The sequence below is a fragment of the Carassius auratus genome, unplaced genomic scaffold (genome assembly GCF_003368295.1).
Source record: "Carassius auratus strain Wakin unplaced genomic scaffold, ASM336829v1 scaf_tig00030068, whole genome shotgun sequence".
In the NCBI taxonomy this organism is placed as follows: Eukaryota; Metazoa; Chordata; class Actinopteri; order Cypriniformes; family Cyprinidae; genus Carassius; species Carassius auratus.
The window spans coordinates 115,171-142,740 of NW_020525825.1; the positions used below are offsets into that span (position 1 = coordinate 115,171).

Consider the following 27,570-nt stretch of genomic DNA (forward strand, 5'->3'; position numbering starts at 1 on the left):
TGCCCTATACATGCTGTTAAATCTCAGTGTTAATGCTGCTTGAATGTTTGCACACAGCAGTAAAGAGATTTTCCTGTCTGCAAACTAACCTTACAACAGTGTACATGGATAATAACGTAATACAGCCATACACACAGAGACGCAAGTTTATATCCCATGCTACAGACACCTAAAAGCACTGGTGTCAATGTGAGGGAGACTTTGGTACCATTTCTATAATGTGGAACCCACTGCATGCTATTCAATTCCCAGTGACTGACTCAATGTATATGGAAACAATGGACTGGTATGTTTGATATACATCAGGTGAACGGAAGATTTAAGAATTCACAGAGTGATAATTAAAAAAAGTAAATCTCTTCATATAAATAAAAGAAGTGCAAAGTAAAGAAGTGGCAAGTCTAGCTCGGCGTTTACAGCTGACACTAAAGTCATGCGTCTGTTCCCATCTGAGCAAGTGCCAGTACCAGAGCTTAAGCGTCTTTCCCATCATCTTTTTTTTTGTTTTTGGGGACATCCCATAGGCGTAATGTTTTTTTATACTGTACAAACTGTATATTCTATGGCCTTACACCAACCCTACACCTAACCCTAACCCTCACAGGAAACTTTGAGCATTTTTACTTTCTCAAAAAAAAAAAAAAAAACTCATTCTGTATGATTTATAAGCATTTTGAAAAATGGGGACATGGGTTATGTCCTCATAAGTCACCCTCTGCTTGCAATACCTGTGTCATACCCATGTCATTATACAGAGTTGTGTCCTGATATGTCACAAAAACAAGAGCACACACACACGCACACACACACACACGTCTTGTATGCGTGCTAGTGGCTGCTGGAGTCTCCACAGTCTATTGTCCTGTGAGTCCCATCAGTTTAAGGCTCTTTAAGGCAAATGATGGCACATGCAGAGCGATAGAGAAAGACACAGAGGATAAAGAAGGCACAACGCTTCAGGGAAGGTTTAACAGGATTGGCTCATAGCTGGTGTACTATGCTGTCTGTGTGATTGAGGGATACAGGCCTGTCCTGTCTCAGTCTCTGCCATTGAAAAGTTGTGCTAAGCGATCCGACCTCCTCTTCTGCATTCTCTTGCTCTTTAGCGAACTCCATGAAAACCTGCAGAACAGGTATACGCTTTTAATTTAATTTGCCATGACAGATAAGTGCCACAAAAATCCTTATTAACATCAGTTTCATTGCTTTGTTTTCTAATGTGAAACACGATTCATTTTAATTGAGACTAAAAGCCACAGAAGTTATTAACTTATTTATAATATCATACTTTCATTATAATATTACAATTAATATCATATTTAACATACTTGTTCAAGCGTTGACTGGGAGAAATTGTACTCTTCAAAGTTAAAGTTCTGTTTAGCTGTGAAGAAATTACGAGAATGGTCAAAAAAATTTATCCTTCACAAAAACTGTAGTTGTTGCGTGTCCATTTCTTACCACTTTCTAATTGGGCAAAGGACTTGGCTAGCGACTTCACATCTTCCATTGGAATTTTGTACTCCATCAGAGTGGCAAAACTGCAAAGATCCAAGACACACACATACATGTACATTTCTAACTCCCAGGGGTTTTACATTTTACTTTTATGCCAGACACTTGCAGTTTAGTGCTTCAAATCATGATTTAATCTGACATCTTTTATTCTACCATTTAATTTCTAAACCAATACAGACACTTATTACCTGTCCTGACGAGCAGCGTGGGGAAATATCTTCAGTATCTCTTCGTGCAACAGCGCTACCTCCTGGAGACCTGAGAGCTCCTCCCTGAGATTAATCTCGAGGCTGTAGCCTCTCCCAAACTTCCCCTTCAGGTGCTGAATAGAGCCAATACACCTGCAGGAGGCAACACTTGCTTGCTCAGAAACTCTCTTCATGTTCATGTTAATCCATGCCATTTTTAACTGAGGTTTTTATCCGTCTCAAGCCTCACCTCAGCTGACCAGAAACCATGATGGCCACACGGTCACACACAGCCTCGGCCTCCTCCATGTAGTGGGTGGTAAATATGGCTCCTCGCTGTTTGTTCTTAAAGGCAGCTCGGATCGCCCTCCTATTGGAGTGAACAACAGAAATGTTCACTTTTGCACCCGTTTTATACAGTATGTACACGGTTCAGTTATATCTCATGTAACATCAGTGTAGTTAATTTTACCACATGCGTTGTTTCGATGTGGGATCCATTCCTGTAGATGGTTCGTCCAACAGAACTATCTGAGGATTTCCCAGCATGCTTAGTGCAAAGCAGAGCTAGTATGAAAAAGATTTTTAAAAATAAGCCTAAAATATAAAAGGCTGGTTTTTCATGATATTGCATTCGATTTATTTTAACTTGCCTTCCTCTTCAGCCCAGCAGACAAGTTTTTAGCCTGTTTGTAAAGATGATCCTTCAGCTCTAGAGCATCGACAACACTGTGAAGACACAATACTTAAGCCATGAACTGTGATGGTCACACTGTATAATGTGGTAGATAAAGAGTCACATTGAAAACATTTAATAAAATAATAAATAATAATAATAAAGAAGCTGTGGTGTTTTTTGTCCTCAAACAAATGGAGCCTTGGTGAAAGAGAACAAAAAAAAAATCTTACTGACCCCAAACCTTTGAATAGTATTTTAAATTTACAAGTTTTATATATATATATATATATATATATATATATATATATATATATATACAGGGAGTGCAGAATTATTAGGCAAGTTGTATTTTTGAGGAATGATTTTATTATTGAACAACAACCATGTTCTCAATGATTTCCAAAAACTCATTAATATCAAAGCTGAATATTTTTGGAAGTAGTTTTTAGTTTGTTTTTAGTTGTAGCTATTTTAGGAGGATATCTGTGTGTGCAGGTGACTATTACTGTGCATAATTATTAGGCAACTTAACAAAAAACAAATATATACCCATTTCAATTATTTATTTTCAGCAGTGAAACCAATATAACATCTCAACATACACAAATATACATTTCTGACATTCAAAAACAAAACAAAAACAAATCAGTGACCAATATAGCCACCTTTCTTTGCAAGGACACTCGAAAGCCTGCCATCCATGGATTCTGTCAGTGTTTTGATCTGTTCACCATCAACATTGCGTGCAGCAGCAACCACAGCCTCCCATACACTGTTCAGAGAGGTGTACTGTTTTCCCCCTCCTTGTAAATCTCACATTTCATGATGGACCACAGGTTCTCTATGGGGTTCAGATCAGGTGAACAAGGAGGCCAAGTCATTAGTTTTTCTTCTTTTAGACCCTTTCTTGCCAGCCACGCTATGGAGTACTTGGACGCGTGTGATGGAGCATTGTCCTGCATGAAAATCATGTTTTTCTTGAAGGATGCAGACTTCTTCCTGTACCACTGCTTGAAGAAGGTGTCTTCCAGAAACTGGCAGTAGGACTGGGAGTTGAGCTTCACTCCATCCTCAACCCGAAAAGGCCCCACAAGCTCATCTTTGATGATAGCAGCCCAAACCAGTACTCCACCTCCACCTTGCTGGCGTCTGAGTCGGACTGGAGCTCTCTGCCCTTTACCGATCCAGCCACGGGCCCATCAAGACTCACTCTCATTTCATCAGTCCATAAAACCTTAGAAAAATCAGTCTTGAGATATTTCTTTGCCCAGTCTTGACGTTTCAGCATGTGTGTCTTGTTCAGTGGTGGTCGTTTTTCAGCCTTTCTTACCTTGGCCATGTCTCTGAGTATTGCACACCTTGTGCTTTTGGGCACTCCAGTGATGTTGCAGCTCTGAAATATGGCAAAACTGGTGGCAAGTGGCATCTTGGCAGCTGTACGCTTGACTTTTCTCAGTTCACGGGCAGTTATTTTGCGCCTTGGTTTTTCCACACGCTTCTTGCGACCCTGTTGGCTATTTTGAATGAAACGCTTGATTGTTCGATGATCACGCTTCAGAGCTTGGCAAATTTAAGAGTGCTGCATCCCTCTGCAAGATATCTCACTATTTTTTACTTTTCGGAGCCTGTCAAGTCCTTCTTTTGACCCATTTTGCCAAAGGAAAGGAAGTTGCCTAATAATTATGCACACCTGATATAGGGTGTTGATGTCATTAAACCACACCCCTTCTCATTACTGAGATGCACATCACCTAATATGCTTAATTGGTACTAGGCTTTCGAGCCTTACAGCTTGGAGTAAGACAACATGCATAAAGAGGATGATGTGGTCAAAATACTCATTTGCCTAATAATTCTGCACACAGTGTATATATATATATATATATATATATATATATATATATATATATATATATATATATATATATATATATAGATATAGATATAGATATATATTTATAGATATATATATTTATAGATATAGATATATGGTACCGCTTAATGATATTTGACATATCATGCTGCTGTATCCCCTTTATAGCAGCGTAGAACTCCAGGTGCTCCTGTAGAGTGATTCTCGGCCACAGAGGGTTCACCTGAGGACAGTACCCCACATGTTCCAAGGGGTTTCCCACTGGTTGGAAGTCTGTTCCATAATCTCCCATTAGAATCTAAAAATAAATATCAAACTTTAGTCATAACACACTGAAGACATCTCATATGATCAAAAGAACTCATAAGAGAACACAAACCTGTCCAGCAGTGGGTTCAGTGACTCCAGACAGCATGTGCATGATAGTGCTCTTTCCCGCTCCATTTGGTCCCAGCAGACCCAAAACCTCACCTGAGAACAGGCCATTGTTCATGAACGGCTTGCTCTCTTTAAAATCATTATTTACAGTGCATCAAATCAGAGGCAGACTCTACCTTTGCGAACACAAAATGAGACGTTCTTAGTGGCCACTTTCCTTCTTTTGCTGAGCGAAAATCTCTCCCTCTTGCATTTGTACTGTTTGCTGAGGTTACTCACCACTACCAACGGTTTCTGTAAAAGTTAGATTTTTCCATTTTTAATGAGTTATCGGACAATAGCGATTTGAGTCTCTTAAGACTACAGAGAAGTGGAGCTCTACCTCCTCACAGCTCTGACAAGTCAACGCCTCCTTCACTCGAGCTTTCTCCACCTGAACATCCTCATCCTCATCCTCACTCACGTTCTCCTCTGGGTTTCGCTGAGGTTTACTCTTCGCTTGGGAGGAAATCCTGGAGAACAAAGAGAATATACTTGCTTATTTACTGATAAAAAAAAAAAAAACATATACATATACACATATATATTGTAATATAGTATATAGTAATTCTGAAACAAATTTGAATTATTATTTTATATTCTTCATTGTATAAATATGTCAATAATAAATATTCTGCATAAAATATAATAAATAAACAAATTTGACTGTTGTACCCAATTCACTTCCATTCTTTATCCAAGTTGTGTCATTTTATTCCTGATCAGAGGCTTTATGCACAAATTGAGTTGGGTATTTAGTTTTAGGAAGACAGACCTGCATAGCTGATCATTATTCATAGTTTTCCCTCCATATCTGATCTCAAGCCATCTAAGTGTGAAGAGCAGCAGAATACACTGGATATATGGCTATGGACGACACAACAAAGATTCAGTGTAAAAGACATTATAACACACTTTGAGATGATAAAATTATATTTAAAGTAACTTACAGACAAAACAGAGATGAAGAGATTCTTCCACAGGAAATCATCATCATAAGGAGACTGAAGGAAGGTGGCCTACAATAAAAAGACTTGTATTAGGTTAAGAAAAAATTTTTTTTTTGATATTTAATTTATAACCTCAGACATCGAATATGAGTCCTGTAAGTAAAGTTTTACCATGGTAATGCAGTTAAGGCAGCCCATGAGAGGGTAGAGTGGACTGAAGAAGCACAGTGCACTGTGTAGGAGACGAGCCACAACATATTTCTTATTCACAAGAGCTATCTGGATTACGGTCGCAGAAACCACACACAACTACGGAAGAAAAGAAAAAATTACATTTCAATAATTTTAAATATAAAATAATTCACAACGTAAAATATTATTTTATTATAGACCCTTTCATGATTTTTTCCCCCTTTTTTATTTTTTAGTTAATTTCCATTACCTTTCTGGTTGAAAATTATATTTCAAGGTTTTTCCACAGGAACAGATTTATTGTTATTATTACGATTATTAATAAGGTTTTAATTAGATTATTAGGAAGGTTTCCTGAAGACTCACTATCATGGAGACCCCTGAGAAGTCGTCCCTATTGCTCTGGAACTTGACGAACATGAAGGATATACAGTATGTGAAGAGAACCATGGCTGGAGCGAAGCCAATCAGACACAGAGCCTAAAATTGAAGTAAAGATAATGGCTGAGTTGTGATATAGGCTAGTGACAATGCCCCTAAATTTTTGAGATACCCCTACCGGAGGCAGAACTAAACCCAACAATGTTTTTCCTCATCTCTAAGGTCTCCCATATATGAAATGGATTCTTGGCTAAAAATATTTTAATGCTAAGATTGTTAAATTAACAGATATTGTTATACACCCCAAAACCAATAAAGGACTAAAATAGATGTGAATATCTTGATGTATGGAATAAATAGAGACATGTAAACACATACATATAATAAGCGGACATGCACAAATTTAGTATCTATGCAGAATGTTTTCATTTACTTTGTGCTTGCTTTGCCTGGGATTATCATAGAAACACATATGATGGCTTGTTGGAAAGGTGGGGTTGTGCTGAATTAATACCAAATATGTAAATATAGCATGACAAATAGGAGCGTTCTGCCACTCAATGTATGAGGTGTCCATAAATGAATGAAAATGGAGCACTGACATAATTTAGTCCAAAGCCCATTCATTATCAGTGGTGAGAAGAATGTTGAGAAATTCACATATAAGATCCATCTAATAATGAAATATTTCAAATGGCACCTTGTACTATATGGAAACAAAGATTGAAATCGAAAGATAACACCTTACCATAGCAGAAACCAGAGACCAGGAGTCAGGATTGCAGTTTGAACTTAATGATAACTTCACTATAACTTAACTTCACACAATACAAATTAAATTACTGTCTTAAATAAAACAAATGGCAAACAAATGGTTGTGCTGAATTCAACAATACCAAATATGTAAAAATAGCATGACAAATAGGAGTGTTCTGTCACTCAATGTATGAGGTGTCCAAAATGAAAGAACACTGGACAAACTAGTCTCAAGTCCAAATCACATTATCAGAAGTGAGAAGAATCTTCACAAATTCATTGTTACTGCAAAGTAACTTACATTAGGTAAGTGCTGATCTATATTTATGATACATTTAATAATGATACATTTCATAAGGCACAGTATACTATACAATTCAAATGAAACACAGATCCAATTGAACCAGGTTAACATTGGAATGGAACACCTTTATTAAAATATCGGCGCTGTCGGGCGGAAACCTTGCATGTCCAAATTATGTCAATTTCATATTTTTTCACAAATTGATGCAAATTGGTCAGTCCCCACGTGGTTCTGTTATTTTTACAAATTATTATTACAAATCTCTTAACTCCATTAGACACTTCAACTGTCTGAGAATCCTCGTAACTCCACCTCTTCTTCACTCTGCGACAGGAGCTACCGCGGCATTTTGTGTCCTCAAGATTTAAAGTCGCAACGATTGAGAAATCCTTGAGCATGTTGAGCAACACGTAAAGCAAGCCTTAACTCAGATTTTATCTGTGTTAAACTATGATATCAGTTATTGATGTATTTTAAATGTCTACTTATTACTAGGCTTATTATACGTGTGCATTGAAGTTTTAAAATGTATCTAATTTCTAATTCTACTTGTATTGAATTAAATGTTTTGGATACCAGCATTAAATTATAGTTTCTATTATTATTTTACTGACTCGAAGTTGGCACTGTGCATGTAAAATACCCCGAGTAGGCTAACAGATGTGTTTAGGAAGATGTATGTAACCACAGTTGGTTAACTATTGAAGTCTTTTCTCTTGTCAAAAGGCTCAACGCAACTGCCGACTTTGTTTGCGGCAGATTAATTTCCACCTTAATTTTTTTATTTTTCCTATTGGATGTTTGTGGTGGAACGTGACGTAAGCATTTACCAGCTCACCATGCCCTTGGTACCGACTACCACACCCTTGGCAGTATAAAACCATCTTGTTCTGTCAAAATCACTGTAGTGAAAACGATCAGGATAGAGTATTTTAGCATCTATTTAGCATAGCATTTATATAGTTATTTAGATTATTTTGCGTAGCCTATGTTGTTAATTAGCATAGTTTTAGTGTAACCTTAGTATTTTTAGAAGCATAGTTAGTTAGTAGAATAGTATTGCATCAGTTAGGATAGCTTCAAGTTAGCAGAGATTTATTTACAGTGGTCAGGATGGTACGTGCTGGTTACTGGTTGCAACAGCACGGACTGTATAGTTTTCCAGCAGACTTGAAAATTAGGCGCCAGTGGTTACATGCACTTGGCCTGAAAGACTGCAAGTTCTCGTCTAGAGCTGCAGTGTGCCAACTGCATTTTACGCAGGATTGCTTCTCCAACACAATGGAGGTGGAAATGGGCTTCTCCACACAGCTCACGCTGAAAAGTGACGCAGTGCCTTACTCAGAGGCTGGCCCCATTCTCTCTTGCACGGCTGCTTCGCTAGCATCGCAGTTTGACCGCAGTTTGAGCCAGCGGCTTGAATTGATATGGCTCAGGCCCTGTGTCCACAGACGATGTCCCTCAACATCCTCCACTTCAGTTGAAGGTGGGGGAGAAAAGTCCTCTACTTCAAATGAATGCTCTGTTGCAAAGCTACTTGCGTCACTACAGTCACTCTCCATTTTACAGACTCTGACAGCAGCTGTCAATTAATCCATCACACCCCACCCGCTCAGCCCCGTCCTAGGTTCGTCCCATCTATCTACACTGTGATCTGCCCACTTTTCAGCATTTTTTACATATTGCCAGTGGGTGGAGTCAGGCTCTGACCAGGGGTTAAGTTACCCTTTAAAGCCTTATCTCTTGTCAATAGGATCGATGCGACCGCAGATTTTGATGAACACTGCTGGCAGCAGCGACGTCTGTTTCCTTATCATTCTTATCAATGAGTGCATAACCTCGTATCTCCCCGCTCCCAAGTCACAAATCTTGTATCTCCGATTAAACATGATTTTGGGGAAATGTTGTGTTAATGTTGGTATACAATAGTACATGAGAGCAATATAAGGTATAATACTAACTTTTACGATACAATGTTTAATACAGAAGATAATGGAAACTGTGAAGCAGAGGCAGAATCCCTTTGATCTTGATATCAAGTTGCAAATGGTCAGGTTGCATCTGAGAAAGTTGCAAAAGAGCTCTCAAGTTTCCTCCAAGATGGTGCGAAGCAGAATGCCATCTTTATGGAACAACATCTGGCAAAATAAAAAAAGAACAAAAAGAGCTTCTGGGAGCCAGATAAAAGAAACCAGTGTGCAACCTTCAAGGACATGAAAGAATCAAGTTGGAGTCAGCATATATGGAAAGGTCCACATGGACTCAGACGTGCTCTTTAGAAGATTACTGGCTGTCTCCAAACAAAGAGAGGTGTCCATGGAGACTGTGATATCTCACAAACTTGCAGCTGTCCCACCCTCTTTGTTTTTTGATGATGGAAGCATGAAGAAGACAACAAAACTGACCTGACCAAGAAACTCGAGGCTGTTGTTGAAGAGACACAGCAGCTGCCAAATGTTAAAGAACCATCAGCATATATCATTGATGGCATGGATCTTCTTCAAAGTCTCAATGATTCAGCCTTTCAAACGTTCAATGACCTGGGTGAGTGTGTCTGGAAAAAGATTGCAACTTTAATGGGAAAGGAAGGTAACAGCTGTGTCATTATAGTGTTTGAAAGATATGACCACCAACACTCAATCAAAGGTCTTGAAAGACAAAGAAGAGGCACCAAGATGGGCATCCTTGCACCAACCTGGATGAGCTGAGGTACACACTAGCATCTACCACAGATTTGTCAGCAGCAAATCTACCCCCAACAGTAGATGGCTTCCAGCAACATGTGCTGAGAGCCATGTAGCAAACAGCAGTGTGGCGTCACAGCCGCCTGGCCAAACCTCTTCCCTGGAACCCAGTTGGTAGAGGATGGAGGCTCAGAGAAGATGGGTGTATTAAATCTGTGATGTTCCAGAAGGCACCAGTACCTAAAGGAGTTAGAGACCTCAGCCATCTCTACTGTAAATACGGAAACTGCACCGATGCCACCAAATGCCAGTGTTTTTCAGTGGGCTTGACCTGCACAGAGTTTTGCTCTTGCCCTTTCCCAGACTGTCCAAATGTGACCCACTTTGTCAATGATATCAATGTGGATAAGTGACAGTGGTGTGTTGCAGTTGTAACATCATGGGGGGTTGACCCCAGAATGGTTCAAGAGGGTCTGGCTGCAGACTTGCACTCTCAGACTTGCACTTCCACTAGTGACATCACTTGCAGTCTTTATTTTTAATTTTTTTATTACTTTTTGTTTTATAAGATTTTGTAACATTTGATAACAGTAGCCAGGTGGTGAAGACAATAAAAAAAGAAACTAAATTACAATAACACTTGCAATCGCTACTTGCGCTCTCCGCTACCTGTGACACTTGCAATCAACACAAATTGTGCGTGTTGCCAATGGAGACAAGACGCTGTGGTGGTGATTAAACGATTAAAACTAATTTAGTACTGTAACGTACAGGGTCCTGCAAGAAAAAGACAAGACCGGCAAATCCTTGGCCAGAACACCAGAATATGAACGTTTGTGCAAAGTCTTTCGTTAAGCGTTTTCCTCCTGTAGAAAAAAACAAAATCTTAATATGGCATATATTAATTTTAATATTTGCAATATCCTAACAAGAAAAGTATGCTAATTGTTGTTTAATTTTTTTGCCATTTGCTTGAGCAGCTTATTAACCTAGAAGTCAAATGCATGAATATGTTGTACATATTTATTGAGTTTAAACTATGGCTATGATTATGAAAGATTTTTACTTGTTCTGTGATAAGAGTCTCAATGCTGAAAATGATCACTGACACCACTGACAGAAAGAGTCGACTCTCGTGCCTTTTGCAATCCCACGGGTCATAATGAACTCTGTTTTTCTGTTTCCATAAAAGTGTATATATTATGTTGCCTAGTTTATCTAAAAGGTGCTCTTTTTCTTGTTTTAAACCTAGCCAAAAAGCCATGTGTTGCGTGTGAAACGCAATAGGCTTTAATTAGTATACATGTATTGTGAAATTACTGCATTTCCGTGTCAATCCATGTTTATTTTTACCGCGAACAATGCACTGTCACTTTAATTCAGCGCATGGAGCACAGCAAAAATAGACTCGGTACGTAAACGATCGCTGCACTGCTGCAGTCGCACTGCTCCTGGAACGCACTGACGGACCGCAACTGCGTGCAGTTTGAACGCTGGAATCCGTTAACATGGGTGCGTAAAAAAATACGCAACGCATACACACTGCAGACGGAGTATGTGTGAAACAGGTGTGAGAGTGCAAGTACAAGCCTGCAGCCAGACCCTTCTCGAATGGTTACCAAAAGCAGTTCATGTTCCAAATGGTTGCTGCTAGATTATAAACTAAACAGCCTGAGAAGACAGGGCTCATTTCCCCAAAGAGTATTTTGTTTGTTTAGTTAGATTGCCATTTGTTTTATTTAAGACCGTAATTTAATTTGTATTGTGTGAAGTTAAGTTATAGTGAAGTTATCATTAAGTTCAAACTGCAATCCTGACTCCTGGTCTCTGGTTTCTGCTATGGTAAGGTGTTATCTTTCGATTTCAATCTTTGTTTCCATATAGTACAAGGTGCCATTTAAAATATTTCATTATTAGATGGATCTTATATGTGAATTTCTCAACATTCTTCTCACCACTGATAATGAATGGGCTTTGGACTAAATTATGTCAGTGTTCCATTTTCATTCATTTATGGACACCTCATACATTGAGTGACAGAACGCTCCTATTTGTCATGCTATATTTACATATTTGGTATTAATTCAGCACAACCCCACCTTTCCAACAAGCCATCATATGTGTTTCTATGATAATCCCAGGCAAAGCAAGCACAAAGTAAATGAAAACATTCTGCATAGATACAAAATTTGTGCATGTCCGCTTATTATATGTATGTGTTTACATGTCTCTATTTATTCCATACATCAAGATATTCACATCCAGTCTTTTCTAGCAGTTGAATAAACTTCCTGACTACAAACATGTCGAGTTTCAAAGCTCTCAGAGCTTGTGTGATTGATCTGCATTAGTTTATGTGTCCTAACTCCTATACGGACAGGCTATATTTTAGTCCTTTATTGGTTTTGGGGTGTATAACAATATCTGTTAATTTAACAATCTTAGCAGTAAAATATTTTTAGCCAAGAATCCATTTCATATATGGGAGACCTTAGAGATGAGGAAAAACATTGTTGGGTTTAGTTCTACCTCCGGTAGGGGTATCTCAAAAACTAAAGCACTTTTTGACCATTTGTCACTAGCCTAATATGCCATGGGCGGCGAACATCTGCCCTGAAGAGCCGCAGCCCTGCAGAGTTTTGCTTCAACCCTAAATCAAACACACCTGGATAAGCTAATCAAGGCCTGAAGGGTTTCTAGGAAGCTACAGAGAGGTGAGTTTTTATTAGGTTTGGAGGACTCTGCAGGACTGTGGCTCTCCAGGACCCGAGTTAGCCACCCCGTCATATGCTAATGCTAACATCTGCGCTGCTCTTTATGCTTAAATAACTTCTATTTTCATAAAGTCTAGTGGAAGCTGGGTGAAGCGTTTTCTTACCACAGACAAGGTATTATATAAGGTTAGCAGGTTTGTAGAATGGAAGGCAAACAGGGTGCTGGTCATACAGATTAAGATAAGATAATAGAAAGGGACATCAATAGATGCCTGACCGCACCAGTACGCTGAAGGAACAAGACCAGAGATCCTCAGGATCGAGTGACACTTCAACTGATAAAAAACAAAACAAAACAAAAAACAGTGAAGATAGAGAGGTTGCATTCAATGTAAAAACAATCTTAAAGCAATACTGACATATTGTTGTAGAGACATTCTGATATAATCAATTTAAGGCGACCCCGTTTAGATGTTTTAATGTATTCGAAAAGTGTCTATCAAGTCTACATTTATTTGATAGAAAATAAAGTAGCGTGAAATATTATTACAAAATAACTGCATTTAAAAATATATATATTTAAATAGAAAACCATATATTCCTGCGATGCAATGCTGAACTTTCAGCATCATTTCCAGTCTTCAGTTTCACATAAACCTTCAGAAATCATTCTAATATGAGGATTTGCGGATCAGAAAAGTTCAAAAGAACTGCATTTATTAAAAAATAAAAATAATTGCAATGTAAAACACATTTGTAAGTTTTGATCAATTTAATGCATACTTGCCTAATAAAATAATGAAGTTAAAATAAGTAAAAAAAAAATAATAATAATTATAATAATGATAAATGTTTTTAATTTAAACTATCATTATATGAAGTAACAATCCACATATATACCTCTTTGTCTCTTGTGTGGTCCATTGCAAAATAGGCTGGCATCCCAGCGGCCAGAATCCCAAGAATCACAGTCTCAATGTAAACCAGTGCATAGGACACCTTACCTGGGATTTGCTAAAAATGCAGACAGAATATAGCTGTAGACGCCCACAAGAAACAACAATAGCAGTGTTTTAATCAATGCACCACACTTACATAGTAGAAGGGTTTAGTCCATGTTTTAATGTGTCCAGTGCCATTAGAGCCTCTCAGGAGGGCGTTACTGAGCACATTGACAGCCATAGGCAAAGAGTGCATAGTGGTAATGTTAAATGCTAAAATGTAGGTAAAATTCTGGTATTGAGGAACAAGAAGAAAGGACAGAATGGGTTAAATAAATATATTTAAGAACAGCCAGTATTTTAATACATTTTCAACGTAGAAACAATCATTTCAGAGCAATCCACTGTTGAGAAATTAATTCCTAGAATTCAAACTATGGAGTGTAAAAGCGTAGAGAGGTTAACCACTTGGTATGAAAACATGCAATTCTCCTTCTCACCTCACTGGATCCTGTCACGTTGATGGCGGCGCTGACAGGAGCAGCAGATATGTAGTCCAGTTCTTTCATCATTTCCACTTTAATATCCTGAGACTCCAGATCGTGGATGAACCCTGACAGGTCAGAGTCTACCACAGAATACAGATGCCAATTAACCAAACTGGCTAATGTGAATTGCCAACAATTGTCAGTATAATACACACAAGTACTGTCACAGACCGGTGGAGTTTTGCACAAGCAGGCTGGTGGTGTATTTGCCAAGGGTCTCGTTGCGGTGCAGCAGGTATATAGGTGAAAACAGTCTTTTATCAGAAAGACTAGAAAAGTTTCTCCAGGTCAAGGATGCCATAACCATTGCACATAAGAACGCTAGGAATAGTGACAAACTGGGTAAAAGAAAGGAGACAAAAGTATGACTTACAGCTTTGTATAACACATTAATCATATGGATAATTCAAATGATTATATGGATCATGCATCTATCACCTCAATGGGTTTTTTAATGAAAGGCAAACATGATCAAGTAGTACTTGCTAGCATGTGCTCACTTGTTTATGATAGATTTTCTCTCTCTCTGCAGGTTGAGCATGTGCAGCCAGGCCATGGCTCTAAACTGCTGCCTCCAAAGGGCTCGACCAGTTACTGCATCCTGTCTGCTGTCTGAAAACATCAGCAGCTGCTGCTCTGTGTCATCCATAGAGGACGCGTCTCCCTCGTCTTCCACCTTTTCTTGGTTAAACACACTGTAATCTATGAATAAAAGAACCCACACAAACAGAGAAGGCATTATACCTCTTGACAGCTTCACTATGTTGGTTCATTGTAATACTGATTAGTTTCATGTAGTTCATGTCAAGTGTTTCATCTGAACAGAGATGTTTTGAAACGGTTTAGATCGGTGGTTATCTTACCAGACTGATCCACTTCTGCCTCTGCCTCCAAGCGCAAGAAGACATCCTCTAATGTTGTCTCGGAGACACCGTAGTTGATGATTCCCAGGTCAGGTCGACAGTCCAGCTCCGTGAACAGCCCTGGAGTGCAACATGAGTGAGAGGCGAGAAGAGTTTAGTAACCATAGAAATTGTTCATATTTTAGGATGGCAAGAAACAAGAAAACCAACCACACACACCAAAAGCACTTCTATGCACTTCTCAACATTTACTAACCCTCATGTCAATAAAAACCTATATGCAAGTCAAACATGATATGAAAGTGAATAAATTGAACTGTAAGCATGAAGTAACCAGTATCATAGGCTTCATATAAAAAGGCTACTGACAATAAATCTACATACCGTATTTTCCGGACTATAAGTCCCACTTTTTTTCATAGTTTGGGTGGTCCTGCGACTTATAGTCAGGAGCGACTAATTTGTCAAAATTAATTTGACAGAAACCAAGAGAAAATATCACCATATACAGCCGCCAGAGGGCGCTCTATGCTTCTCAGTGTAGTCTACCACTGAGCAGCATAGAGCGCCCTCTTGCGGCTGTATACGGTAATGTTTTCTCTTGGTTCTAAATAAATGCGACTTTTAGTCCAGTGCGACTTATATACGTTTTTTATCCTAATCATGACGTATTTTTTTAGACTGATGCGACTTATACTCAGGTGCGACTTATAGTCCGAAAAATACGGTAAATAAAAATACAACACCACAATCCTGGGGAAAGCATGAAGCAATCTGTTGCTCCTCGGGGCATATGGCAGTGAGGCACATAGCAGATGGTGACATGAGGGCAAACAGAAGCGAGACCTGGGAACGTGTCCATGCTCTCGGAAGACAATGTGAATGTAAGCTCAGCCTCTTGCTGCCTTGACAGCTGAGCCTTGGGAACATGCTGCTTAACCAGTGATGTGATGTTCTCCACTTCACAGCCTTCAGTTACAGACATTCTAGAAGAGGTTTAGAATGACGGTGTTAATGTAGCAGCAGCAATGGGTGACAGGAAGACAAAAAAATACATACATACAAATAAAATGTCATAAATATTTAATTTTTGCCACTTATTTTAAGACTTACCTAAGTTGGTAGCCAACCCCACACTTGGTCTTCAGGTACAAAGAGGAACCAACACATTTGAGCTGTCCTTGAGAGATGACAGCTTTACGATCTGTGTGACAGAAAATGCACAGGTGTGTGAGACTGAGGCATAAATGACTAAATGGAAGGAAAGTGAAATATGATCCAAGCACCTGCAAGTTTATCTGCCTCGTCCATATAATGAGTGCTGAATACAGTAACTCTGCCTGCTCTACGGCTCTTCAGTAAGGCCCAGACCTGCTGTCGAGACACTGGGTCCATACCAGCCGTAGGCTCATCCAGAAGAAGGATCTGATTCATAAGCAAAAGGACATCGAGGGAAGGGGATAGATAAGCAAACGGATCAAGAAGTCAAAGGTATAAGCCATCAGACATTTACCTTTGGGTCTCCGAGAATCGCTATGCCCACAGAGAGCTTCCTTTTCTGGCCTCCACTCAGGTTTTTCGCCCGGGCGTCCATAATCTTTTCTAAATCCAGATCCTTTAGAACTTTTCTCACCTTAAAATGAGAGATATTTTAGAATAGAAAAAAAAAAAAAGCATGAAGTAGCTGGATGTTTATATATATATTTGTAAATATTATTATTTTATATATATATATATATATATATATATATATATGTGTGTGTGTGTGTGTGTGTGTGTGTGTGTTTGTGTGTGTGTGTGTGTGTGTGTGTGATTGGTAGTGTATCTATGGATAAAAGTAAAAATAATTTTAGAGCCAAGACCACTTAAGTGTGAGGTCACTGTTGCATTGTATAATTAATATAATTAAACGCAGTGTGGAGCTGATGTCATATCAGCTTTTTTAATGCATTGTATAGGATATATTTTTTTTATTTTTCATTTTTAATTTCCCATACGATGAGTCAAAATGCGGTCAGAAGATGTGGTCTCTAGGTTCACTGGGAAGTTCCTACCTCACCATCAACATCAGACGGCAGGATCCCTTTAATGGCAGCAAAGATTCTCAGGTGTTCCTCTACAGTGAGCAAATCAAAGATGATGTTCAACTGGGGGCATATACCAACCAGCTGTTTCATCTCAGCCCTCACTGCTATCTCTGCCACAGGAGAGCCATAGATGGTTGCCGTGCCTATGCGTAAAACACAGAATAATAGAATCGTGAGTATAGCTACAGTACAGCTTCAGTTTTGGCAAAGGTTAGAGATCCAGAATGAGTTAAATGTGTTCACAATATTTTTCTTATGCATCACACGTCTGACCTTCTGTAGGGGGGCAGATGCCACACAGGATGTTCATGAGGGTGGATTTTCCTGCTCCACTGTGACCCAGCAGGGCAGTGATCTGACCCTCATAGATGTCCAAAGTCAAACCTATAGATCACAAATGTACAGAAGACATAACATTCACATACACGTAAAAGCCAGAAGTCTGGTCATACAATTCATTTTTAAGGCCAAGATCATGTGCACTATGAGACTGTTTAGTACTATGGAGGTAAAAAGTGTTGTGCTGACTTTAAGCATTTTAGTTACAGTATACAAAAAGTTATGTAGTCCTCAAATCAATAAATGCTGAGCAAGAGGATGCATACACAATTTGTGTATCCCGAACAAGCAAATCTCACAATTTGGGAAGTCTCACCTCTCAAAGCCTCCACTTTGGTGTCTTTCGCTCTGTATATTTTACGAATATTGCAGATCCTAACAAGAGTAAAAAAAAATAAACACAGAAATGGTTAATAAATGGGTTGCTCTGGCTGGAAGCCAGCTCTCTTCAAGCCCAAATCTATCCAGGTTTTGAAGGATTTAAACATACATCTGGTCTAAAAACATTGCTTCCTTTCCAAACTGCTCTATAAAAATAACTTTACTGGTCTGAATATGGAGATACCGAAAAATAAAATAAAATAAAGATAATAAAGGAAGGAAGGAAGGAAGGGAGGAAGACAGACCAGACAGACAAATTGTGGACCACTGTTCGCTTTGTGTTTCAAGACTGCACCTGATAACCTCTTTCCCTCTAAACTCAGGAGAAACCACCTCCACCGATTCATCATTCACTGGGGGTCTGTTGACCTCGCCCTCATACACAGAGCTCAGCTCCACATAACGCTTTGACCAATAGGATGGCTGTAGGAAGTACAGCACTGAGCGCCTTGTGCCAAACTCGCCTGAAGGAAGAAATGGACATTTATGTGAGAAGGTCACAAATACCTCCATCCCAGTTAAATAATAACTAAATAATAACTATTTGTAATAACTAATAAGTAATAACTATTTGTGTGTGTATTATTTAGAGCAGGCACATAATGATTTTTATGGCATATTTAAATGCTTTTAAACCTTTGAAGTCTTAAGCTAAAAAAGTGTGCTGGTGCAATCTTCCCCTTAAGAAAAGGAACATTTTGTGGTCTACTTAAAAAATAAATTAAGAAAAAGTATATCTCAAGCATCAAAATCATTTCTCAAGTCAGATTAAATGGACAGTAAACAAACACAGTCTTGTTTCCAGGCTGATCAAATTAATTTGCATTGGTATAAATCTGTATATGAAATGAATATAAACATAGTTCTGTGGCTCTAAACTGGTTATGCAAAATGCTTTGTCACCTGGTAGCACTTGGTCCAGGTAAATGGCTAAAAGCAGATAGAGAATGCAGTCCAACAACAGCATGACCATAGGAACATAGAGGGCGTGAGGACCATTCCCCAGAGCGGAAAACACTGCGCCGTCCCTCTGAGTTTCCAGAAACACCACCTACACAACAAACAGTGCCAGTGCCATTGTGGACTTCTTTATTGTTAACCATAACTAACTACATTATGACCCCAAACTTTTGGATGGTAATGCATCCTCGCTAAATAAAAAAAAAGTATTACCTTAAAAAAAAAAAAAAAAAAGAACACCCCAACAGAAGTATACATAAGCACTACTCTGTGTAAAAAAGTTATAGGCTAAAGTACTACTGATTTGTTATTCAAATCATCACTATTCTCATATGCATTTCTTGGCTAACGGTCCCACAGCCAAAGTGACTGTCATTGAACCATGGACACCATGGAGTGCGTTTGTGGAGAAGGGTGTTACCTGGGTGATGCCGATAGAGAAGGCGCTGGGAGACAGAAGGCAGAGGAGCCACACGGCTGACTGGGGGAAATCTCTCATCAGAACAGTGGAAAGAGGTAGACACGCTAGCACCACAGTCAGTATAGAGCCCACTGTACTTGCAAACTTGGGCTTCTTAAACAAAGGGGTCAACATGAAGGAGAAGCAAATCTGTGGGATTTTTGAAGAAAGGTTTGAGTTCAGCAAACTTAAATATAACACACTGTTCAGTTCATCATCTCATGTTAAAAAACAACAGACCCTTACATTTTTTAGTCTTAATGGCACATTTGACACCACTTTTCACAATACAATAAATTCCCAATGTATAAAACCAAAACCTGTCGAGTATTTTGTACACTTTGTATATCCTGTTCCATTTAGAAATGTCACATTATGGAAATAACTCGCAAATGTGGTTTCATTTCTTGAAGAAAATACACTTTAATGCTGACAAAACTTTATGGCTCATGCTTTCTTGAAGAAATTCTGTCAGATATTTTACCAGTACTGTCATACCCCACTGAGCCAAAAGAAAACCAATGCAGCAGAAAGCAATTTAGCCTCGGAAAACGAAAATGAAAACTAATAACACATTCAGTATGATCCCAGATTAGCCTGTCACTCATATGACTGCTCTCAGTGTAGCCAGAAATCAAGACCTGAGGCCAAATGAGTGAAGGCCATTTAAATAGCTTTGCGCACTCTAAAGCTTTGAGTCGCTATTGTTCAGGATGTGATTGGAGGTTTGCTAGGACTTACAGAAGATATTCCATAGAGGAAAATGAGGAGGAAGATGACAAAGAAGTTGCTGTTGGAGAACAGGGGTGTACAGGTTGCTATTACAGCCATGAGAATAGACATGGTCGTCACTAATGCAGCATAGAGGAGGCCCCATGAAAGCCTAAAGAAATCGGAAGAAAAGTTTACAGCCATTTTAAATTGGCTATGAATTATAATGTCCTGCAGTGGATACACTTACCAAAAGGCAGAGTCATACAATCCCATCATGCCCATTGTGTCTTTCAGCCGCTGCTCTTTTTCAGCCACCACATTGACAATGAGGAAATCGACAAAGGGTGTAAACACCAGCACTAGGTATATGGAGATCAGGGCATAATGCGACTTCTGGACCTCCACTGTACCCGGATGTCCCATCATCACTGCACGCACTTTTAGTTCGTTCCACACGGGACGTTTGGTCTTCATCTGAAAAAGAATGAAAGCGTAATATGGGAGCATCATACGACTCAGCATTAAAGAATCCTAAAAAAAAACCTTAATAATGGTTTCCACAAAAATGTATAAAGAACCCTGAAAAAAAAAAAAAAAAAACCTTAATAATTCTTTCCACAAAAATTTATAAAGTATCCTGAAAAAAAAAAAAAAACCTTAATAATGGTTTCCACAAAAATACTTAGCATCACAACTGTTTTCAACATTGATAATTTTTGGAACACAATAATAAAAAATCATTCTTCAGCAGAAAATTAGCATATCAGAATGATTTCTAAAGGGATCATGTGAAGACTAGTTATGGCGTCTTTTAAAAAAGGTTTAGCTTTTAACATTTAATATATGTTCATCCCAGGCTTCCGCAGGCAGATGCACTCCATTTTAATAGCTACAATGATTCAACACCAATAAATTAATCATCCATGCCGTTTCAAACCTGTATGATGGCAGCATCAATGAGAGACTGCAGCCGTATGAATCCAGAATACCAGTATCTGGTGGCATGGTAGTTGACATAGTCTATGTAACAGCGTGCTGTGAATAAAAAAATAAATAAAAAAAACACCCGTCATACCAGCTCCTTAAATTACAGATCAAATGGTTACAAAGTGAATGTCATTTGCATTAAAAGGAGGTCGTCAATTAATCAAAGAAGAAGCTAAATCATTAAGACTTCAGCACTGAGTGATTCTCACTTATGGATTCGCTGAAGTCACTAGGCAGAGGGAGTTGGTAAATCGGGAATCGCAGAAGGTACTCCATCGAATCCAAGAAGACCACTCCTACAAAGCCATCTGGATCAGCGAGACTGGCATTCTCCAATTGTTCCTCAGTGGAGAACATCTCTAATCGCTCATTCATGACTGAGGATTCAACACCCACAAACAAATAAAAAGAAACACGCGCGCACACACACACACACACACACACACACACAGGAAGTACTCTTTAAAAACCATCAGAGTCAATGCTACCAAACCATTAATTAGCAAAGCATTCAGTAACAAAAGAATACACCATGCAAAACCGTTTTTTCGGACTATAAGTCGCACCTGAGTATAAGTCGCATCAGTCCAAAAATACGTCTTGACGAGGAAAAAAACATATATAAATAAATATATAAAACTATAAGTCGCATTTATTTAGAACCAAGAGAAAACATTACCGTCTAGAGCCGCAAGAGGGCGCTCTATGTCTTCAGTGTAGACTACAGGAGCACTGAGCAGCATGGCACTCTCGTGGCTGGAGACGGTAATGTTTTCTATTGGTCCATTTCTATTGGTTCATGTCAAATTAATTTTGAAAAAATTAGTCACACCTAACTATAAGTCACAGGACCAGCCAAACTATGAAAAGAAGTGTGACTTATAGTCCGGAAAACACGGTAGCTGTTTGCTTTAAATTAGAAACTTGAATTATGCAAAAAACTTTACAGATCAGTGTAATGTTCTAGTGTTATTGTCAAAATAAAAAGTAAAATTTGTACAAATGTAAACTTTTAAAAAATAAATTCAAAGAAATACAACAATAAATATGACGTACGCAGTTCCCGTGCCACCTCTTCCATGATGTGATTGGTTACATTGTTGATGGGGGTGTAGCCGAGACCTTTGATTGACAGGTTCTGTTCATTCTCCAGCTCTTCGCTGCTGATACTGCAGTATGAAACGTGAGGATTGAGGGTGCCAATGAGGATGAGGAAGCCCAGGAGCAGCAATGGCAAGATCAACTCCTGCAAAGAAAGAAGAGCAACAATTACATTTGACAAAGAAATGTTGTGTAAAATATACTGTCCTAAAAAAAAAAAACAATAATAATCTTCCAAAATTTCAATAATATAAAAATAATTACAAAATACTGTAAATATATATTTTGTATCTGGAGTAATAGAGGTTAAATATATAAAAAAAAAAAAAAAAAAAAAATTATATATATATGTATTTGATACGTAAGTGCATAAAAAATACATTAAAAAATACATGACAACATGAACAGAATAAATCTCTTTCTGATTTAAAGCAGAGAATAAACATCCTGCTGGGCACTAAAACAGAGTGGATTGACATAAATATTAAGAAACAACAGTGCTGCATGATACATTTTATTTTATTTGTGATTATGATTTCTGCTTCTCTCTATTAAGCATAACTGCCTCTGATGTCTGGCAGTCTAGATCTGCGAGCAAACCACACAAGTTGCCATTCTTTTGATTTGTGCTTATGTGCAATAATTCTGATAAAATCTAAAAAAATAAAAAACGCCATTTTTTCAAGCAATTTGTTCTTAACATTTTCAAGAAAATAAGACTTCATATCTTCATTTCACATCTCAAATAAATTCATCTCGATTTAAGGATGTTTAGATATTTTCGTATTGGAAAACAAGGAAGATGCCTGCAAAATTTACTGCCATGACTTCATACATTTAAGACTTTCTGCTATGATTTAAGACCTTTATTGGTGGAAATACAAATTGAAACTTTTTAGGACACACAAAAACTCTGGGTTGAATTGGACTTTTCAAGTCTTTTCTGGTGAAGACTGTACAAACTTCAGAGGTATGGAGGGATTATTTGGTCAGATTATAAACTAAAAGTCTAAAACTAAAAGTCTTAAACCAAAACTAAAAATCTAAATTTGAAACTTAAAGTCCAAGTCGAAACTTAATTTGGCATTTAGGATTGGGCATTTGGTATTTAGGATAGGGTATTTTGTATTTAGGATTGGGCATTTTCTATTTAGGGTTGGGCATTTGGTCATTTAGCCATTTAGGATTTAGGATTGGGCATTTGGGGATTTAGGATTGGGAATTTGGTATTTAGGATTGGGCATTTAATCATTTAGCCATTAGGGATTGAGGATTGGGGATTTGCGGATTTAGGATTGGGCATTTAAAGATTGAGGATTGGGCATTTGAGGATTGAGGAGTGTATGCAAATTAGGAGGCGTGGCCCAAATACTGGAGGCTGGGTTTGAAATGGCTGGTGCGCAGAGGCACCTTATGGACAGCAGAGGGAGCTCCCAGTGCTAAGGAGCACACTGCAATGAAAGTAATGTAATTGTAATGTAATTCTGTTTCTGTAATGAAACAGAGTGAGTGAGCGGCTTGAGTGAGGACTGTGTGATAATTTCAACTTAATGACAGCCTTGTAACATTTGTGGCCTCAAACACAAAGTCACCAGTGAAAGGAGTGCTATCGGTCTGATGACGAGAAAGCAGCAGACAGTGCAGCAGGCAAGATGCTAACATTAGCTACTAGTTATATAAGCTGATATTGTTAACATGCTTTAGTAGGGTATTATTATATTGGGACATGCTGTTTTGTTTTTTAAACTGTGGTTAACCCCTCTGACATTAGTAGATACACTCCTTTCACATTGCCACTAGATGGTCTTGTTTCCGTTTTTTTTTTTTTTTTTTTTTTTTATGCTAGAGGTCAGGGGAGAATAGACCGACTGATTCAAGCTGATAGAAGAGCAACTTTGACTGAAATAACCACTCGTTACAACCGAGGTATGCAGCAAAGCATTTGTGAAACCACAACACACCCATTTTCACCTGACCTCTAGCATCAACAAGGCTTTTTCGCCCACAGGACTGCCGCATACTGGATGTTGTTCCCTTTTCACACCATTCTTTGTAAACCCTAGAAATGGTTGTGCGTGAAAATCCCAGTAACTGAGCAGATTGTGAAATACTCATACCGGCCCGTCTGGCACCAACAACCATGCCACGCTCAAAACTGCTTAAATCACCTTTCTTTCCCATTCTGACATTCAGTTTGGAGTTCAGGAGGTTGTCTTGACCAGGACCACACCCCTAAATGCATTGAATCAAATGCCATGTGATTGGTTGATTAGATAATTGCATTAATGAGAAATTGAACAGGTGTTCCTAATAATCCTTTAGGTGAGTGTATATATACATACACACGACATATGACATCAAAGAGAGTAGACGCTCCTTATGCTTTTGAATCGCTCTTGCAGTACTTTGATGTCATAAACCGATCAGTCGTGCAGTGTGCAGCACTGTTTCAAGTCGAACAAGCCTAATTTCTTTTCTCTCACAATCTTTATAAAATATATATAGGCTATATGTATATATATATTGCTATATGTATAGCAAAAAAAAAATCAGAAACAAGACCATCTAGTGGCAATGTGAAAGGAGTGTATCTACTAATGTCAGAGGGGTTAACTGCAGTTTAAAAAACAAAACAGCATGTCCCAATATAATAATACCCTACTAAAGCATGTTAGCAATATCAGCTTATATAACTAGTAGCTAATGTTAGCATCTTGCCTGCTGCACTGTCTGCTGCTTTCTCGTCATGAGATCGATAGTACTCCTTTCACTGGTGACTTTGTGTTTGAGGCCACAAATGTTACAAAGCTGTCATTAAGTTGAAATTATCACACAGTCCTCACTCAAGCCGCTCACTCACTCTGTTTCATTACAGAAACAGAATTACATTACAATTACATTACTTTCATTACAGTGTGCTCCTCAGCACTGGGAGCTCCCTCTGCTGTCCATAAGGTGCCTCTGCGCACCAGCCATTTCAAACCCAGCCTCCAGTATTTGGGCCACGCCTCCTAATTTGCATACACTCCTCAATCCTGAAATGCCCAATCCTAAATCCACAAATACCCAATCCTAAATGGCTAAATGATTAAATGCCCAATCCTAAATACCAAATTCCCAATCCTAAATCCCCAAATGGCTAAATGAGCAAATGCCCAACCTTAAATAGAAAATGCCCAATCCTAAATAGAAAATGCCCAATCCTGAATACAAAATACCCTATCCTAAATACCAAATGCCCAATCCTAAATACCAAATTAATTTTCGACTTGGACTTTAAGTTTCAAATTTAGATTTTTAGTTTAAGACTTTTAGTTTTAAACTTTTAGTTTATAATCTGACCAAATAATCCCTCCATACAGAGGGAGCTCAATACCATGGCAAGAGACATGGTAAAGCTTTAATAGTGCAACAGATTTGGAGCGGAGAAGCAAGCATATGATGTCAGATGAAAGGCACCTGGAGACTCTGTTGTTTGGTCCTCCATTTGATCAGCAGGTTTTTGTAGAGCAGGCTCCTCGTTTGATGCCAGACTCCAGCATATCTTCTGGTTTTAGGCTGCATTCTTCCAGCACGCTTCAGCTGACAGGCACATGCATCAGAGAGCTGCAAAAGCAAAGTTTGGCCTTTTTTTTTTTTTTTTTTTTTTTTGCATTTGTCATGCCAACAGTATGTTTCGTCACAAATCATAGTTCATATTATTCTGCAAAGCTAAGATAAGATAAGATGATAAGATGTGACTGATTAATAAATACATAAATTAAATAAAAACAATTGCGAATTTATATCTCAATCTTTTTCCTCACAACTTAGTTTACATCTAGCATTTTTTTTTCTGAGTCTAAATTTAACAGTTCAACCCCCACAAACAAAACAACTTATGCTATTTCATATGCAGATATTAAACTTTTTATCATTCACAACTAAACCTCGTCCTCAAAGTTTCCCATGCCAATTGTAAACACTTGCATGATGTTTTATGCAGAATGTTATTGCGCGTTCAGAAGGTCGCGTGCATCCGACATATTGCGCATGCAGATCAATAACGGCAGGGCTGGGCTTTCGCCTCCTCTTTTTTCTTTAAAATGGAGTACAAATAGTAGAACAAACCGAGAAAACTACCGATGTAATAATACGTTTTGTTCGCTGCTCTCGGTGTGTAAACATTGACAGTTAACGCTAAGTGGCTAACAGTTTTACGTCAAGCTTAAACAAGAAAGTGCACTTACGTATCAAATACATTAAGACATGTCTTTCCTTTCCTCCAAATTCGCTTTATTCTTTCCAAATAAAAATACTTTGGGAAATAGATAAACAGGGATGAGATCCAGGGCGGTGTTGTCAACACTAATCGCGCCTCTGCCATCAGCAGACCGACCAGTCATTCAACCAATCAACGCAGCGCTGCAAGTTACGAGAGTCGTGATTCGTCGGTGTATTCACACCAATCACGAGCCCTCAGAACTTGTAGGACTTCCCTAAATGGTTGTGTGGTTTGTATTCGACCCCACCTGCCTACTGTAGGTTCCTAAAAAGCAGTGTTGCCAACTTAGCGACTAGCGACAAATCTAGCGACTTTTTTTTGACAGACCTTATTTAGTCTCTGAGACTCTCCGACACTGCCGCACGAGCTCTCTCTCTCTCTCTCTCTCTCTCAATTCAATTTCAATTTCAATTTAGGTGAGCTTTATTGGCATGACAAAAACTGTACATTTGTATTGCCAAAGCAGTGGCAGCTGGGCTGCTTACAAATAGTGCACATATGTATTTACAGAAAGAAAAAGAATAATAGTAATAATAAAATATATAAAAAGTATTAACCATGTAGTGCAAAGTGAATTAGTGTATGTGAATGTATAAGTTAGAAATAAAATAAAATCTCTCTCTCTCTCTCTATCTCTCTCCCTCTCCCTCTCCCAGCGTGCACACACGCCTCTCTCTCTGTGCATCTGTTATGTTCGGCGAGCAGAGAGGAGCAGCACTTTCAGTTAAAAAAATATATTCTGTTGCTTCTAACTCTATTTTACATACAAGTATAGCCGAAATCACAGTACAATCATTATCTTAATCTTATGTGTATGTGATTTCATTAGACATTGTCATAAATAGGATTTGAGAGCTGGTTATGTAATCTGGACCGCGTTTCATTCATTATAATATTAATTCCGTTGTCGGACAACAGAAACATTAAAATATAATAATTAAAAACTTGTATTGAAAATTTTACCTGCCTTAAAATGCATTACATGAGCACAGAAAGGGCAAGTTAATATGACGCACTTACGTCATGAATATGCTAATTAGCGTGTGACGTCATCTAGCGACATTTAGCGACTTTTCAGTCAGGGTTTAGCTACTTTCCATTGAAAGAAGTTGGCAACACTGCTAAAAAGGAAACAGTTCTAAACAATGACTGATTAAATAATTCATCATATAGAAAACGTGTGAAGGTTAGTTTGCCTCGCATGTGAGCTGGGTGCATTTGAAGGCCTCAAGGCCAAACCGACTGAGCTTATGAACAAAGAATACAAAG

General features: G+C 38.4%; 1 protein-coding gene across 1 annotated transcript; it reads right to left on the reverse strand.

Annotated features, from left to right (window-relative positions):
- Positions 1 to 701: 701 nt before the first annotated feature.
- On the reverse strand, positions 702 to 26,410 carry LOC113080023 (ATP-binding cassette sub-family A member 5-like). Its single transcript, XM_026252268.1, has 39 exons — positions 26,267 to 26,410; positions 25,497 to 25,643; positions 21,993 to 22,182; positions 21,146 to 21,313; positions 20,887 to 20,984; positions 20,197 to 20,423; positions 19,977 to 20,118; positions 19,197 to 19,385; positions 18,719 to 18,866; positions 18,111 to 18,279; positions 17,751 to 17,809; positions 17,369 to 17,479; positions 17,063 to 17,238; positions 16,522 to 16,641; positions 16,295 to 16,433; positions 16,122 to 16,212; positions 15,855 to 15,994; positions 15,009 to 15,128; positions 14,646 to 14,847; positions 14,317 to 14,483; positions 14,098 to 14,225; positions 13,752 to 13,889; positions 13,557 to 13,670; positions 12,821 to 12,991; positions 6,184 to 6,297; positions 5,797 to 5,934; positions 5,626 to 5,694; positions 5,451 to 5,542; positions 5,019 to 5,148; positions 4,813 to 4,930; positions 4,638 to 4,729; positions 4,381 to 4,556; positions 2,360 to 2,435; positions 2,179 to 2,273; positions 1,957 to 2,076; positions 1,707 to 1,859; positions 1,462 to 1,541; positions 1,329 to 1,384; positions 702 to 1,122 (listed from the first exon to the last, which is right to left on the reverse strand). The coding sequence occupies exons 2-39, from the start codon at positions 25,599 to 25,601 to the stop codon at positions 982 to 984; spliced, it is 4,962 nt and encodes a 1,653-aa protein (XP_026108053.1). The 5' UTR covers positions 25,602 to 25,643; positions 26,267 to 26,410; the 3' UTR covers positions 702 to 981.
- Positions 26,411 to 27,570: the final 1,160 nt, after the last annotated feature.